The 18,565-nt window shown below is 37.5% G+C and overlaps 1 protein-coding gene across 2 annotated transcripts in view; it reads left to right on the top strand.

Moving 5' to 3' along the window:
- Positions 1-18,565, top strand: part of LOC149260346 (rsm22-cox11 tandem fusion protein 2, mitochondrial-like) — a 561,260-nt gene that overhangs the window by 293,685 nt on the left and 249,010 nt on the right. For both annotated transcript variants that reach the window (XM_089420322.1, XM_089420323.1), the window contains exon 7: positions 2,247-2,330. In XM_089420322.1, coding sequence (XP_089276448.1) covers positions 2,247-2,330 — 84 coding nt within the window. The remainder of the gene's footprint in view (positions 1-2,246; positions 2,331-18,565) is intronic.

Raw genomic sequence — 18,565 nt, 5'->3', positions numbered from 1 at the left:
TTCTACCCAACAAATCTAGAAACCCTAACATGAGAGAGAGAGAGAGGCCCAAAAACTTCGATCTAGTTCTTCTCTTTCTTTTTCATCCTTTTCCAGCTTCTATCTTGAGAAGATCGAACTTGCTTGAGTGAGTGTCCAAATGAGGTCGAGTTCCTTCTTATTTATAGGCTTGTGAGGGGTACAAATTGCTATCTTTAGGCTGACTTGTCCCTTCATGTAGGCTGACTTGATCTTTGCACCATGATGAGGTCTTGGAGGGTCTTTTGACTCTATTTTGACTCAAATAAATTTTTTTTACAATATGTAACATGCCAAAATGGGTCTTTAATACATGACAATGACTCAATTAACCTAGAAGCACTCAATAGGTGCTTAACCTATAAATAAATTTCCCTTGAGCATGAAACCCATGCTTCAAGAACAATATTAAATTTATTTTTCTCTTTTCATAAATACATAAAATCATGATTACATATGTCATTATAAAGAGCGAACCTAGTTACATATTTCAACACCTCTAACCGTTAAAATAAGATTAAAAAAACTTAACTTCCTAATCAATGATTTTGCTTGAGCAAAGTGTAGATTTTTAATAGGGTCATGAACAGGGAGCTCAGCAGTCAATACTACCAACATCAAGGTACATAGAGGGCTTGGTGATCTTGATTAAATATTAGTTCCATCCCCTCATACATCATAGAATCCAATAGAACTGTTGCAATTCTGGCAATACTGAAATCCTTAAAACTGCTAAGTTTGCTGGATTTTGAGTGGGATCCAAAATTCTTCTTTGTCCATGTAAAATCCGATAAGGTCAAAACTACTCTCAAACATTCCGAGTCAATTAATGGTAATGTTAAAAAATTAAGTACTTTTACTTTAAGAATTTAATATTACCATTAACTACTAGGGTATGTATCTCATGTGATGAATTTGGGAAATGAAAACAATAGATTTCCCCATGTTTGCCTAATGGAAATAGTCGAAGTATCCTCACAGCTCAATCCCCTAACTTCAAAAAAATTAGGGTTAAAAGAAAATAATTGGTAGTAAGTTGAAATTAACAAAGTTAAGGTGATAATTTCGAAATTATCACGATAATTACCTAAATTATCATGATAATTACCTAAATTATCACGATAAATTGAAATTATTGTGATAATTTTGAAAAGAGAAATTATTTTGATAATTACTATCAATATTATTGCCGAGGTTGGTTTTGACAATATTATTGTGATAAGTGCAACATTGAACAACGTGAAAGCCAAAGTTGCTAAGAAATGGAAAAATCACATGAATTAATGGTTTTTTCATCCTGTAATAGATTGAAGGTTGTTAAGTTGAATTTATCTATTATAATGCTAAGGATAATTGTGACTGTACATTTAGCAAAAGTGTTTGTAATGCAAAATTTGAGAGGCTTAAAGAGTAAAGCAAGATAATTAAGGGGTGGGATGGGGGTTTGTCAATGTAATATGCAATGATGATTCAGCAGTATTGACTACTCCTCGGGATGCTGTTGATAGGGATGTCATGGTGATGCCATTAATGATGCTGTCAAATTCTATTTCTACGAGACGAGATCTTTTTAAAGAAGTTACCTGTGTCTGAGGGAAAGTGCCTATCGTGTAATTGTATAAAAAAAGTTATGTCTATTTGGTAAGGTGTATTGCTGACATGAGAACTGCCTTCAGAATTGTACGTAGACTGAGCAGCAGCATGAATGGTGCAGTTATATACTAAAGTTAATTTTGTGTTTTGAAATGTTGAGACAGATATTTGCCATTATACTGTTTTTATATATATATATCATCATTTATGTGAAATCTACTAGGTAATTCTCTTTGTACATTCTCACAGTCAACATTTTATGTAACTTCTGATATGTGTGATACCTGTTACATTGATTTTCATCTTGAATAAATTGCTTAGGCCAGGCGAATATTCTCTTCTTTGAAACCACTGATATATTTTGGTGGTTAGCCATAATTAATTAGTCTCATAGTTATGGTTTTTATATCATAATTGGTGTTTCAATGAAAACAAATATGATGTCCTTATTGTTTGAGGGCACAAGGAGAATAAATTTTCAAGAGTAAAGGAACTAGTATGTTGTAGTCAGGTTATGTATAATTTTCTAACTGTAGAGTTTGCTTGGACCAGTTTTCCTTTTTGTTTTAATAATACTGTAATCTCACCATTATTCTGTAAGTAAAGTAGTTTCTTTTTTTTTGGTAATATTCCAGTCTTATGTACTTGCGGAGATTCCATCTATGAAAGAGCGCATCACTCTAGCTCGACAGCTTTGGGGTCTCACGCGAGACATTCTGGTAAGCGTACCATTCTTAGATGCTTGATAGGGGGTTTATTTATGCATGCATATTTTATTTGTACGAGTCCATGTGCATTCCAAGCTGCGTAATATTTTATCTTGCAGTGTATTTGGTACACACTCTTTAGTTTATCACAATGAAATCACATTTGTTTCCCCTTGGATGTTATTCCTCCTCATTTAGCAAGACATAAAACTATTTATATCATAGTATATATAGGATAGGACTCAGGAGTCAATATGAAGCAATTGTCCATGGTTCCATGGAACACTTTAACAGAACAGAAGGGCATATGCAGAGCAAGTTGGCAAGTGGCTTGACTAGTAAGCAAGAACTGAAGGTTGTGATACATGTTGGTTGTTCTAGTTCTAATGAGTCTATTTTCTTGACACAGTTTGCAGAATAACATTATTGGAAATTTTCTGGGGCTGCGCAGTGCCTAGCCAGGTAGTACAAATTGCTGGGCAAGGGTTCATTTTTCAGTTGTTGGGTGGCAAAAAATCCAAATTGTCCGGAATAGTGATTCCAACAGGCAGAGCGAGCAATAACAACTCAGATTTTCATTGAGCAGATTCCTTGTTTGGGCACAGAGGGTTTTGCAGCAATTTGCAGTAGCAGAATCAACTCCGGGTGGAAGAGAAATAGTACACATGGAGGCAAAATTTTTCTCAGGGGATCTCGAGTTTCAGAGATCTAATTTTTTCCAGTTGCAGATTGGCAGTAGCTGAGAGCAGATCTTCTCACTCTAGAGGGAGTGTGAATAGCAGATCTAGCAACTGAGTAAACGGAAAGAGGGAGATTTTCAACCAGATTTTGAGATGGTCACAACTGGGCTTAGAGATCAAGATAGGTTGGAGGGAGCCTCCAACTATGTCATCTGGAAGGCTAGGATGTCCTTCCTTCTAGATGAATTTTCCCTGAAAGCCTATGCAGAGAATGTGGTAGCAATACCCCAGGATGTTGATTAGCTCAAGGAGTACAAGAAGGAGATGGCAAAGGTGAAGTAGATGATCTTGGATGGAGTCTGAGATCATATAGTCTCACATGTGGTAGACAAAGGTACGACCAAGGAAATGTGGGATGCTCTCTCCGAGCTATATCAGAGTACTTCCGAGCAAAGGAAGATGTTCCTATAGGAGAAGTTGAGGAGCATAAGGATGTAAAAGGGCAAAAGCATAGATGCCTTCATCACCAGGAATCAGGAAGTGCGAGATCAACTTGCAGTCATTAGGGAGGCACCCCAACTCACAAAGCTTGTATGGTTGGCTCTGAATAGTGTCTCAGAGGAATGACATGTGTTTGTCCAAAGTATCTTGGGTACAGACACATTGCTTAAATGGGACAGGATGTGGTCCGACCTACAATAGGAGGAGTTGAAGCGGGCTCTAGTAAAGAGTACCATCAGTGGCAGTGGCAGCAAGGGACTAAAGGGTGAAGAGAAGAATGCGGCCCTATCATCAAAGGGTCCTAGTATGGGACAAGGGAAAAAGAAGAAGAAGAAGGACCTGTCAAGGTCAAGTGTTTCAGATGTGGTGAGTTCGACCACTACATTACATAGTGTCCTCTCAGGAAGAAGGACAAGTAGGAGAAGCAGGACCAGGCGATAATGTCCATAGAGATAGACAAGTTGTCCTCTAGGCTGAAGGAAGATTTTTCCATGTTTGCAGCTATATCTCTAGGAGTGAGGTGGGGCGATATGAAGTTATAGTCCCAAAGTTGCGCAAATTTGGGCAAGTTCCATTGAGGTGTCTTCTTCATGGATCATTACCTTTCTATAGGGGCCCACAATATTCAGTAGTAGGATGGATCAGTGTCAGTTGATGCAGTCAGATTCCGAAGTGACAATTGAAGACCTAAGTCACCGGATTCGTCCTAAACCCCCTACGAATCCTGAATCCAGTGAATCCGACACGATTCGGTCCGGATTCGTGTCCAAATCATATGACACGTCGTGTCCGTTTCCGACACGTCGAATCCGAGGTCGTGTCACGATTTTCAAAAGCGTGTCGCAATTTTGGGACACGTGTCCTGTTTCCAGGACTCGCTAAGCTCAGTGCGGGAAAGAAAAGGGCGTGTTTGCTCATTAATATTTTCATTTGGCAAGTGATTTGTGTTGTTGGCAAGTGATTTGTGCTGTTGCAGCAAGGAGTAGAGCATTTTGGCAGCTTCATGATCAAGTCTAGGCCCTAGTATTGATACGCTATTCATGGTAATGTTAAATTCTTAAAGTAAAAGTGACATTCTCCTTAATCTTCATTTTCATCCTTTTACTTAAATTTTTAACATTACCATGAAATGACTCAGGATGTTTGAGAGTGGTTCCAGCCTCATTGGATTTCATATGGAGAAAGTAGAATTTTAGATTTCATTCAAAATCCAACAGACTTATCAGTTTTTCAGGATTTTAGGATTGGGGGATTGCAATGTTTCCATTGAATTTTGTCATGTATTAGGGTATGGAACTCGTATTTAATCAAGAGCACCAAACCAAGAGCTTCTGAATATGTCGCTCCCGCTCCCGTTTTCGCTCCCGCTCCCCGCTTTCGCTCCTGCTCCCAAGTAACACTGTTCCTGATGATATGGGTCTGGACACCACTGTTGAGTTGGCATTGGCCAACATGGATCTCAATGATCCAGTGCTAGAGCCTGTTAGATTTGATGACTTAGAGGGGTCAACCTCCATACCAGCAGATGCAGAGGCGACTATGGATACAGGGGAGGAGGAGGATGCAGAGGAGAGCAGTGGGGACCATGATGATGGGGACAATGATGCTGATTGATGCCTTGAGGCTTGTATACCTGTAGTTGTTTTATATTTTCTATTTCTATTTGCCATTGGCATTGCACCAACACTACCTATGTAACACATTTTGATTTGATGACTTAATGAGAAAACTACAATTGTCAGTGTGTTTATCTTACTATCTTGTAGTTGTAAGTTGTCTTTCAGTTATGAATTATGAATCATGATTTAAATTTTTAATAGATTTATCATTGATGTGACCAGTACCACTGACATTTATTTGAATTTTGTATGTGCATGCTAATAGCTATAGATGAAGATCTATGTTTGAAATCAATAAATTTGTATCATTGATTAAAATTTGTGTAAGAAATATGATAATATCTAATTTTTAATATATATATATATATTTTAAATATATATATATATATATATATATATATATTTAATAAAATAATATATAATGTGTCCTAACGTGTCTTGTTCCGGGGGGTCAGCGTGTCCGAATCCGACACCACGAATCTCGAATCCTACGTGTCCTGAATCCCCGTGTCAGGTGACTTAGTTGAAGACTAGTAGCAGTTAGGTGTTGAGGAGCGCAGTGCAGTGTTGATCGTAGAGCCAGAGGCTCAGTAGTAGAGACAACAACAACACAGATTCCTCAGTGGACAGTGCAGAGGCTAGTAGCAGTCAGATACTCAGGTAGCAGATGTAGCACAGTGACAGTTGATTTAGTATTTTGGATGCTTCTCAGTTGCTTTTATTGCAGTTGCAACAACAACAAATGAGAGGGAGTTGTAGTGCAAATGCAGAGTTGGCAGCAGTGTAACAGTGTCATCAACAACACATATGCAACATCAGAGTTCTGCAGTGGTTGGTGAGTAGTGACAGGCAGTCATAGTGGCCAGACACCAATAGCGTGACATAGGGTGATACAAAGACAGGGTGTTGTAGTAGTGGTGCAACACTAGAACACCTTCCTCACTAAGAGGGAGTGTTAGTTTTTGTAGCATCAAAGGTGTTCTAGTCTTGAAACTTTGTGAAGAGGCTAAAACACATGAGTTCTCCATAACCCAGAAATTGTTTCTGGAAATTCCACCTAGAAGTGTTTCAATTAGATTTTTAACCTATTTTTTAATTATTTCCCAAGTCTAAACTTAGGAAAAGGGGTTAATTAATCAAAATTAATTGAGATAAAGTGTGAATCATCTAGAAACTCATACGGATTGACTCCAATATGATCTTAGCCTTTGAACAAGTTTTAATCTTGGCCATTGGAGTCCCAACAAAAGATTATAAGAAGTCGATGGGTAGATGAAGAACACATACACAGAGATTGATTTCCTTGGAGAGTTCGATTTTTCTAGAGAGCAGCTATTGCCGGAAGAGTTAGAGCTTTAGAAGGGAAGCAGAGATAGAGAGGGGCAAGGACAGTGAAGTCGGAGGAAGAACTTTCCAAATTTGGTGAGTACTATACAAAGAGGCTGAAATTTCTCCAGGAGGATGCGCAATTGCTTTAGAAGGCAGTTCGATTTTGTTGGGGTGACGCTGGTTATCATTCCAAAGGTCGGAAGACATTTCTAGAGTGTCAGAGAGATAGTTTCCCAGTCAGCAGTAGGCAAGACAACTGGATTTGAAGAAGTTCCAAGCTAAAGTGTTCGAGGGATTTTGCAGAGGTGACGCAGGGCTCTATGCAGAGCTAGGTGGACGACTTGCTTTCAGGGGCTGTCAAGAGCCGGGATTGCTCGGAGTGAGGGCAATTTCCCTCAGATTATTTTTTCTTGTATTTTTTCTATAGGATAGCCAATATTTGGCATCCGAATTGTACTTAGATAACTTCACTGCTACATAATAATATAAAACCCTCAACTGCTACACCGGTTTTCCCAAGTTGGGTTTTTCTAGGGACTTTAGTCCAAAAATAAGTGTGTCAAATTTAAGTGTGTGTGCTAACGTATTTCTTAGTTTTTAGCGCTATTATTTTCCACAGTTTTATTTGTGAAGGTTGTAGTGTGATTTATTCGATATTTGCCGTAGCAAATAAATTGTTAATTAATTAACAATTAGAAGAATTAATTCCAGTTGTTGCAATAGGATTTCAGACTTGAAATATTCACTCAATATTTCCATTGTACAAGTGATATTTCATTTATTTCTCTAACATTTTTCCTTTTGCAGGATTATTTTTCATCCCACTTTGAAATTTCTATTTGAGCAAGTACATACTATTTATTTGAGCAATTACTTGTTTAAGCACTGGTTTAAGATTGTATATATTTTTGAATGAATCATTGAATGTTGCTTATATATATTTCATTACTTGTTCATATTGTGAAATCAAATTGATTATGATAAGCTCTCCGTTCATTTTAGTCTCCTAGAAACTCACATTTCCTTTAATCGACCTTCTTTAGGGACCATCCCCCTTAGCTTTAACTAGGAGAGAGCTTTAACAGAGAGAGTTGGGAATATTTGATAGCCCCATCTCTTAATTTGCCACAAAGGCCAGACCTTGTGGGTTTGAGGATTTTCCCCACACTAACCTAGGTGTGCAAGCGAGGCGACAACAGGTTCATTGAGAAACCCCAAGGTTTCCTAGTAACTAACTGCTTCGACATGTTGAAAATTGTAACTAGGTTCGGTCTTCATTATGCTGTAATTGTAATTATGACATTGTATATTTGTTATAAAGGAAGAAAAATGAAAGAAAAAGAAATTATATTTTATTTTGGAGTATGGGTTTCATACTCAGGTTTGAGTCAAAAGCTTGTTCTTCGCTTTAAGGTCTTCTTCTAGGATAAAGAATAATATTGGTCATGTATCATAGTCCCATTTGGACTCATTGTAATGAAGAAAAATATTTATTTTTATCATGAAAAAGCCATGGAAAAACCTAAGACCAAGTTGACCCAAGAGCAAGGACAAGCTGGCCTAAGGGAAGGCTATTCGACCCTCAAGAAAGGCTATAAATAGAAGGGAGCGCAACCTCATTTGGACACAATCTCAATCAAGTTCTATTTGTAATAGTGAAGAGGAAGAAGAATAGGTGGAGGATGAAGAAGAGGAGTATAAGCCAAAGTTTGGTAAGGTCTATCTTTTTCTCTATCTTGCTAAGGTTTGTGTAGTTGCCAACTACAAGAGGACGAAATTCTGGGGCTGTTGTTGGGGGCCTAAATTCTATTGCTGGGGTCAAAGTTGCAATATCGAAGTTCTGGAAGCTGATCAAAAGTAGATCTTGCTGGGGGCTGACTTGAGTCTTGGAGGCTTTGTTGGCTTGAATCTTTAGGTCTTGGAAGTCTCTTTTGTAAGCAGATTCTAATGAAGAAGAGAATCGTTTTCCGGGTTTTCTCCTTGGAGGGGTTTTGCCCTGGCTTGGAGCCTGTATCTTGTGTACTTTGTCTCTTTGTGATCTTCTTGTTTTGGTAATTGCTTGAGAACATAATTAAAGAAGTAAGAAAAATACATCTAACATCACAAGTAATTATCAAGCCAAGGAAAATAAGTTATAATATGCGAGTCTCTAGATTTTCCAACATGGTATCAGAGCTAAGGTGCAAGGAGTCTGAAGATCACATCTTTGTTGGCTCTATGGCAAGGGTTATAAGGAAGAGTTTCAAGATTCTTGAAAATCTCGCTTCATCTATCAAAAGGTATCCATCATAGATCATCTCCAAGCTCGCAAAGGAAGTAGCAGGTGGATGTTTGTTTTATGCTTTATCCGACACATTCAAGGATGAGAATGTATAGGTCCAGACATATGACAAGAGAATGCAGTCAACTCCAAACCCTATCAAAGGGAATCTCATCTCACTCTTTTGAACTTGGAGACAACAAGTGCTATCTAGTGAAAGGCATTTGGTCTGCATCATTGGAGCTCGCGTCAGGTGGAAACATTCACCTCAAAAACATCTTATATGTTCCAGGTTTGAAGAAAAATCTACTTTCTATTTATTTTGTAAAGGATAAGGGTAATCGAGTTGCTTTTGTTGATGGCAAGGTTTTGGTTTGGGATAAGCGCTTTAATATTAATGAAGTAAGGGTGATTGGGGTTCATGAGGGAACATTGTATAAACTCTACACACCTCTAGCTCAAGCCCTAGTTCACTTAGAAGCGAGTTCATTATAAGATTTTGCCATCTACAGTCAAATGGTCAATGACATCCCCAAAATAAAGGAGTATCATGAAGGAACTTGTAAGGGATTTTCTCTAGGCAAGAATGTAAAGAAACCATTTGCAAGTAGTGAAACCAGATCTAAAGAAATTTTGGATCTCATTCACTCACATGTATGTGGGCCTATGGAAGTTAAGTCTCTTGGTGGGCATCAATATTATGTAACTTCAATTTATGATTACTCAAGAAAGACTTGGCTATACCTTCTCAAGAACAAGGATGAGTTATTTGAAATGTTTCAGGAGTTCAAGAATGAAGTGGAAAATTTGACCGAGAGAAAGATCAAAATTCCGAGGTTAGATAATGGTGGAGAATACGCCTCCAAAGAATTAATATCTTTCTGCAAGGAAGAAGGAATCAAGAAGGAGCTCATTGTTCCCTATAATCGTGAACAAAAATGTTGTAGCAAAAAGGAAGAATTGTACTATCGAAGAATGTGTTAGAACTATGTTGCATGATCAAGATTCAGGATATTCCTCAATTCCTATGGGGTGAGGCATGTATGACAGCTGTTTACTTGCAAAACCGAAGTCCTCACAAGATCCTCAATAACATGACTCCAAAAGAAGCATTTATAGGAAAGAAGCTAAGTGTGGATCATCTTCGTATATTTGTAGTATACCTAGGGGGGATAGTATGGGGTACTGAGGGAGGTACCCAAGGGGAATAATGTAATAATGGGATGGGTCATAGTAATAAATAAAGTGGTTAACCCGTATCATTGTAAGGGACCACAAGTAGTTAGCAATAATGTAATAAGCCCATTGTATTAGATAGATGGTATTAAGAGAACCATGGTATTGTATGTATGAGGCCTATATAGAGGCTAGAGACTCCCCATTGAGAGATGTCAAGGAATATTGTATGAACAGACATATGGCTTGTGGAGTGTTCTCCTTCCTTAAGGAGTGAATATATGGTGTTGCCCTACCTTAAGGGTTTGATTAATAAAGTGAAGCATTTCTATATTCAGATCTTGTTATTTCTTGGGTATATTGCTATTTTCATATATTTGTAGGTCATCTATAACAAGTGGTATCAAAGCACTTTCTTGGGCAAAGCAGAATTTTTTATTTTTATTTTTGCAGGAACTTTTTGGGGCGGCGAGTTTGCAGATCAGATCTATATGTTCTGGTGCAAAATTGGTAAAATTTAATAGCAGATCTGGGTTCCTTGCTAAAAAAATACCCAATTTGAAAAAAAAATCGGTCGAATCGGATTCCAGATGAGGGAGATATTACTGTTTTAAAAATCAGCTGTGTTGCAGACATTTTTTGGGGCGGCGAGTTTGCGGATCAGATTTGTACATTCTGGGGCAACATTTGCAGAATCTAATTGCAGATCTGGGTTCTTTGCAAAAAAATACCCAATTTGAAAAAAAACGGCCGAATCGGAGTCCGGATGAGGGAGATATTGCTGATTTAAAAATCAGTTGTGTTGCAGACATTTTTCGGGGTGGCGAGTTTGCAGATCAAATTTGTATGTTCTGGGGCAACATTTGCATAATCTAATAGCAGATTTGGGTTCTTTGAAAAAAACCCAATTTCAAAAAAAAAAAATCAGTCGAATTGGAGTCCGAATGAGGAAGATCTCGCTGATTTAAAATCAACTCTTTTTTTTTTTTCAGAAATTTTTGTGACGACGGGACAATTGCAGCACGAATCTGATATTCTAGTGCCTAGATCGGGATTTCTATTACATGGGAAGAAGCATAATGGTTGTTCTATTTTAGAAAACATGTCATAATAGGGATTCTGAGCAATATTCACCGAATTGTGGCCATTTCAAATTTTCATTAAGTAAGCGATTTGTTTTCAAAACCCTCTTCATGGCTTATAACAGTAAGTTTTTAAAAGTAAAATATGATTGGTCTTTTATTGAAAATTTTATAGCATATCATAAGTTGGATTTTCCAGGGTGTTGGAAGGACAAAATAGGGTATTATTTGAAAAATGAGGTTGCTTTATGGTGGAAATCACTTGACAGTGAGTTTTTGAAGTTACCTAGTGCTGATGAAATAGAAGAACTACTTTTGGACGAATGGTCTTATACTAGAAAGGAGGAAACCACAAAAGCTATTTTTACAGGAAAGAAGGAAACCAAGAAACCTAAAGGGTTATTTTCTACTGGTATCTTCTTATTACAGGTTCATGGATTGATTTAGAAGGAGAAGATCACTGTGTCTATAAATCTTAGCTGCAAACATAATTTTATCAATGTTAATTTGGCAAAAAAATTGCAAGTTCCAGCAAAACACATTGAAAACACAAAGGTTGATAATGAGGATGTTCAAGTTTATAAAGATTTCAAGTTTTCTATGGATAAGTATGTGTTGCATTGTGATTTTTATACTTCAGATATGGATAACATGGATGTTGTTTTGGGATATCCTTGAATGGAATCTGTGGGTACTGTCAATATTAATGTGTAGAAGAAATTTATGAAGTGCTGGTATAAAAAGAAGAAAATTACATTGCAGGATATTTCCATTAAGACCCAAGCAGAGACTATGGAGGCAGAAGCACAAAGCTCTAATGACACAGACACATCAGATGATGAGCTTTTGATGGTTGACAATCAAACACAAACATCAAACTAGGTACTAGAAAAATAGGTAGTGTCCAAGGAGGCTGAAGCAGAAAATGTTATAGGTACTGATACATCAAATGAGGACTTAGTGGTTGAAGTAATATTGGAAGGTAAGAAACAACAACAAGCACCACAACATGTACAAGATACCAATCAGGCTCCATTAGGTGGTGAATTAAATAAAGATACACCGCTGGTTAAAACTTCAGCATATCGCCACCCACATCACCCTGCAAGAAAACAACCAACACGATGGCAACGAATCAACAACAAGGACAACAACCCGCGCATGACAGATAGAGAGGGGAGATGATCCACCCACAACACAGCGACACAGAGGAGCCACCGGGTCAACTCATATCTCAAGCAAGCGAGGCACTAGCTAGATCGAGGGTTCACCTTTCCCTTGGATGGCTAGATGCACATGCATGGTTCCAGCGGATTACTCATTTGAGTAGATCTTATTATTTGTGTTCTTCTTATGTTTTGGGGACGAAACATGTTTAAGGGGGGTGGAATGTAGTATACCTAGGGGGGATAGTATGGGGTACAGAGGGAGGTTCCCAAGGGAATAATGTAATAATGAGATGGGTCATAGTAATAAATAAAGTGGTTAACCCGTATCATGTAAGGGACCACAAGTAGTTAGCAATAATGTAATAAGCCCATTGTATTAGATAGATGGTATTAAGGGAACCATGGTAAGGACCCATGGTATTGTATGTATGAGGCCTATATAGAGGCTAGAGACTCCCCATTGAGAGATGTCAAGTAATATTGTATGAACAAGCATATGGCTTGTGGAGTGTTCCCCTTTCTTAAGGAGTGAATATATGGTGTTGCCCTACCTTAAAGGTTTGATTAATAAAGTGAAGCATTTCTATATTCAGATCTTGTTATTTCTTGGGTATATTTATATTTCTCATATATTTTCAGATCTTGTTATTTCTTGGGTATGTTTATTTTCTGCAATGAAGAAGGAATCAAGAAGGAGCTCATTGTTCCCTATAATCCTGAACAAAATGGTGTAGCAAAAAGGAAGAATTGTACTATTGAAGAATGTGTTAGAACTATGTTGCATGATCAGGATTTAGGATATTCCTCAATTCCTATGGGGTGAGGCATGTGTGACAACTGTTTACTTGCAAAATCGAAGTCCTCACAAGATCCTCAATAACATGACTCCAAAAGAAGCATTTACAGGAAAGAAACTAAGTGTGGATCATCTTTGCATATTTGGGTGTCCTATTTATATTCATGTACCCAAGGATAAAAGAAAGAAGTTAGATCCTACTAGTCTAAGGGGCATCTTTGTTGGGTATAGTGCTTCATCTAAAGCATACAAAATCTATATTAAGGAGGATTGTTGAATTGAGGTAAGCAGAGATGTCATCTTTGATGAAAACATAGCTTACAAGAAATCGAAGGATGTTCGAGTTGACTCTGATGAAGAAGTTCCTATCTTTGATAATATCTATAGAGACGACGATGGTCAAGAACCGAGACCTACTTAAGAAGATGTTGAAGGTCCTCGTGAGCCTATACAACAATTAATTGTTCTAGAAAATCGGAAGAGGCTATTTTGATTGAAAAATACTCTTCAAGAGGCAGAAGGACATACAACATCAAGGACATCCAGGGAAAGTAAGAGACCAAAGAGGTATTCTGGATATGTTGCATACATGACAAAGTTGATTGAGGCAAAACCTTCCTCCTATGAGGATGCAACTAAGCATCAAGAATGGAGGAGTGCTATGCAAGAAGAATACCGGTCCATAATGAAGAATGATGTATGGGAAATTGTCCCTAGGTTAGCGACAAATTGATAGTCAATTCAAAATGGATTTATAACATAAAGCATGTTGCATATGGGAGCGTAGACAAATACAAAGCAAGGTTTGTAGCAATGGGCTTCTCACAGAAAGAAGGGGTTGATTATGAGGAAACCTTTGCTCCCAAAACTAAGTATACAACAATAGGATCGCTTGTTTTGTTGGCTGCTTTTATGGGTTGAAACATTCATCAAATGGATATCAAGACAACTTTCCTAAATGGGACGATTGATGAGGAGGTCTATATTGGGCAACCTCAAGGATTTGAAATAAATCAAAGGGAAACTCATGTCTGCAGGTTGAAGAAAGCTCTATATGGCTTAAAATAAGCACCAAGAGCATGGTATGCAAGGATGGATGCATGCCTCTTGAGACTTGGTTTTACCAAGAGTTCCACAGATCTGAATTTATACATTAAGGTGGTCCAAGAAGAACTTGTAATCATACTACTGTATGTGGATGACCTACTATCCACAAGAGTAGAGCATCATATTCAGGAATGTAAGAAGCAATTAGCGGCCGAGTTTGAAATGAAGGATCTTGGGATAATGCATTAGTACATGGGACTAAAAGCATGGCACAAGCCAAGGGAGATATATATTGGTCAGGGTAAATATGTGATCGAGATGCTTAAGAGATTTGGCATGATGGATTGCAAGCCCGTGGTGACTCCCATGATTACAAATTTAAAGAGGTTGAGGGGTTTAGAGTCGAGTCTAGTAGATCCAACTTGCTACAAACAATTGATTGGGTCATGTTGACCCTGCTGCCTACACCTACCTACAAGTCAGTGAGAAAAACCTTCAACCCCACAATGTGTGGTTGGTGGCACAAAACTCAGAGAAGGGGCTGTCGTACTAATGCCGACTCTCTCCGTTTGAGCTATCTCCTAGGTTAGCTAAGGGGGGTGGTCCCTAATGAAAAGTTAAGTTAAAAGATGTGAGTTTCTAGGAGAATTGTTAGAGTTAAATAGATTATTTCTTTAAGATTTATAAGCAAAACTGATATGAGCAATAACCATAAATACATAAGATAAGCATGAAATACATAAACAACTAGTGCCTTCAAAGTATTGCTCTTTAAGAAATGAAATTGTATTTGCTTAGAATGAAGTGAAATGCTTTCAAATGGAAAGCCAAAATAACCCTAAAAAGTGAAACAATAAATTGTTAGCACAAGATATTATAAATGCTTTCAAGATGAATAAGTCTACAAATCAAAGCATGGAAACTATCTTGCTCAAAATGATACAAAAAGAACTCAAATGTTAGACCAAGATGACAACATGCAATTAAGTTTGCAACCCAAAATAATAGTACTTGAAAGTGAAATCAACCATTCATGACAATATGCAATTAAACCAAAAGATAAGCCAATTTCCAAGTACAAGAAAATTAAACTTGTTGCAAAATTAAAAGAGATTACAATGCTTGCATCCAAAGTGCCTCTTGAAATAAGATTTGCATGTGAGACTTTAAACCATCAAGATAGCAAGAAATTTGCAAACAAAAAAAATGTGATGGAATGAGTTCTTGGTTTATTTTATTAATTAGTGCTAAGGCAAAGTTACAATTGAACTCTAGTCCTTAGACCTCATCTTCGCCCAAATATTTGGATCTCACAATGAGGAGTCAATAGAGGTAGAGGGTCCCTAAAAGTCTATTCAACCAACTTAAGTTGGACTAAGTTTTAACGAGGCTTGGGGTCTTCCTATACTAAAATGCTTAGATGAAATGCATGTAAGCTTTTTCCCCAAAAGAGAGATTGATTTGCAATGCTTGAAAATGAAATAGTGTTCAACATAAGTTGCAATTATAACTTCAATTGGAGGAATAAAATCAATGTTCCACCAAGACTTCGGGAGAGGGAAACGCGGGTGCGGGTAGACGCACAAGGGGGATGTGTGGGAGTACCCTCAAATTTTAGAGAAATTATGAGGGAGCAGGGGGACGGGGGGACGTCGGGGTATGTAATTTTTTTTTTCCTTTTTTAATATATATATATCAAATTCATGTTCAATAATGAAAGAATAAATACAATGATACATACGTAATTGAATTAATTAATGAAATACATTGATCCATACTCATCATCCTTACTAATACATTCATGATTCATCCATAGACTGCGAGTTTCAATAATGAAATACTCTGATCCATATTCATCTTTCATTATTCACCATTCTAGAATCTACATTGATTTAAAAATTAAATTCATCATTCATCATTATAGTACTAAGCAAAATAGACTATAATAGATACTTAAATATGAAAACTGGAATAGTAAATTGATATAACTAAAACTCGAAAACAATGGAGTGATGAGTCTAAAAGTCACTCTAAAGTACACAGAGGGCTTGGTGCTCTTGATTAAATACTAGTTCCATACCCTTGTACATGACAAAATGCAATGGAAACATTGCAATCCATCGAATCCTGAATTCCTGAAAAATTGTTAAATCTACTGGATTTTGAGTGAGATCTAAAATTCTACTTTCTCCATATGAAATCCAATGAGGTCAGAACCACTCTCAAACATCCTGCGTCATTTCATGGTAATGTTAAAAATTTAAGTAAAATTGTCATTCTCCTTTATCTTTCATTTTCACTTTAAGAAGTTAACATTACCATGAATTGCATAGCATTAGTAGGGAAATATGGTCAAATACTAGGTTTCCCTTATCATAAATCATTATTTACAAGCAAATTTAAGGGGCGACGCATAGCCCATTTTTGAGGGGGGATGCCTAGGCATCCCCATTTTGGGGAGTCGCGTCCCCCCACACTGGGGAACCGTCCCCCCTGCGTTTCCCCACGTCTCCCCAAAAGGGGGACGTGGGGAAACGTTTCCCTAGACATCCCCCTTGTCCCGGGTGCATGGAGTGCGAGGGGTGCATGCACCTGACCCTGGGGGACGTGTCTCGTGGAACACTGAATAAAATTAGCTTACAAGTATTGCATGTGTCTCATCAATGAATTAAAACGATACAAGAAATTTGCTTAAAAGTAAAATTTGTTTCAAATGGACAATGACAATAAATTGTTCCAATATTCAGGATAACAATGTAGCATAAAAATGAAGCATGTATTCAAGTGCTCATGAAACAATTTACCAAGGTAAATGGAAACAAATCAAAGTTTGTTAAAAATATAAAACACTTGTATGTAAATGATGAATTGCCCAAAGTAAAGTGTAAGCTTGTAACTTCAAGCAACAATGAGATAGAGAATGCAAAACTCAAATGAAATTGTAACAAACTTTAACCTAATGAAATGTGATAGTGAGATTGTGTTAATGGCTGGAGCTAACCAGCCATATATTGGGTATTTAATGTCTTCAGAGCAACACGCCACTTAGCCCGATAACACGGGAGCGGGCAAATATTATTTAATGCCGAATTTGCCCGCTCCCGTGTTATCGCGTTAAGTTGCGTGCTGCTCTGAGGGCATTAAATACCCAATATATGGCTGGTTAGCTCTTTCCTTGTGTTAATTCCCAATTAAAGCATGCATGGAAGTGAATGCAGTATGAAAGCTTAAACCATGCAAATGTCAATCCACCCAAGAGAAGCCTCCCTCTAAATGGGGAGATAAGATACCATGGGAGAAATCCCAAGCTCCCACAAGCGAATTAGATATTTTATTAATATTACAATAAAAAGAGGGCCCTTCAAAGTCCTCAACTAAACTTCAAGGAGAGTCCTCACAATAATTGCTTGAAACTTGGACACTAGACCTCCTTTCTTGAGATAGTGACACGATCTCACAAAACTTATGAAAGGGAAAGGTGTGAGTTTCCTCCAAATGCCCACGACTTAGAGAGGAAAATGGGCAGCCCTCTAGTGAACTCGACTTTGGCCAAAATAAGCCTCAAAAGGGCTCATGGCATCCTTGGAAATTGAAACCCCAAAACTTGCCAAAGGTCCTGCAAACACTTGTTAGATGTTGTGGGAAGTTGCTCTTCAAAATCTGCCACACAATAGTCCGCAAACAATCCAAACAATGACTGCAAAATAAGTTAAGTATTAATAAAAAAATCAACAAGATAAAATGTATATGTACAATTATAATTTACAAAAGGCTAAGCTAAAGAGTGAGAGTAAACTCATTTTTTCTTAGCCATCTTCAAGCTCTTAGATAGCAAATGAAAGAAATGAAGTACAATGTTTTTTTAAAAGAGATTTAAATTTAGAAATGCTTGTCTTGTGTACAAGCTATGTGCCAAAATCCCTGCAAAACCACTTTGTAAGATAAAAGTATGAAAGCTCAAAGAACAAATGAGAGCTCCTTTAAAAATGTATCAAGAGTGGGTTGGTTTCTCCAAAGACTTCTCCTCATGCTTGATTCTGTGATCCCAACAAAATGTTTCATTTACAACACTTCAATCAAGAATTAGTTCCATATAAATTTAGCAATAAACAATGATAAGAAACTCTAGAGATTTATGTCAGACCAGGCAGTAACTCCTCCAAATCAATTCACATTTATTCATTCAGGTTGGTCTTTATTATATACATGAGGGAGAGACTGTTCACTTCATCTCCCGGTGACTATTCATATTTATTATTATTTATTTACATCAGTTACACTTATTCACCCAATCCTGATGATTAGGTGTCAACATTCCCCCCCTTAATTTGAAGGGATGTTGGTGAGTCCAAGCATCGTTCTGAATCGTTCAAGCTTTTCTCTTCCAAGTGCTTTGGTGAAGATGTCTGCAATTTGCTCATTAGTGGAACAATGGCGGAGATGGATTGTTTTGGCCTCAACATGATGTCGAATCAGATGATATTTAGTATTGATGTGCTTCGTTCGATCATGGTGTTAGCGCTTGGAATTTCACCTCAAGCTGAAAAAGGTAAACTCCAAGGCAACATCAAACCACTTAGCCTCGTAG

This window comes from Pinus tabuliformis, chromosome 6, assembly GCF_031772625.1.
Source record: "Pinus tabuliformis cultivar Carrire ecotype Pingquan chromosome 6, CPIR1, whole genome shotgun sequence".
NCBI classification, from domain to species: domain Eukaryota; kingdom Viridiplantae; phylum Streptophyta; class Pinopsida; order Pinales; family Pinaceae; genus Pinus; species Pinus tabuliformis.
This window is presented reverse-complemented; position numbering and strand designations above follow the sequence as displayed.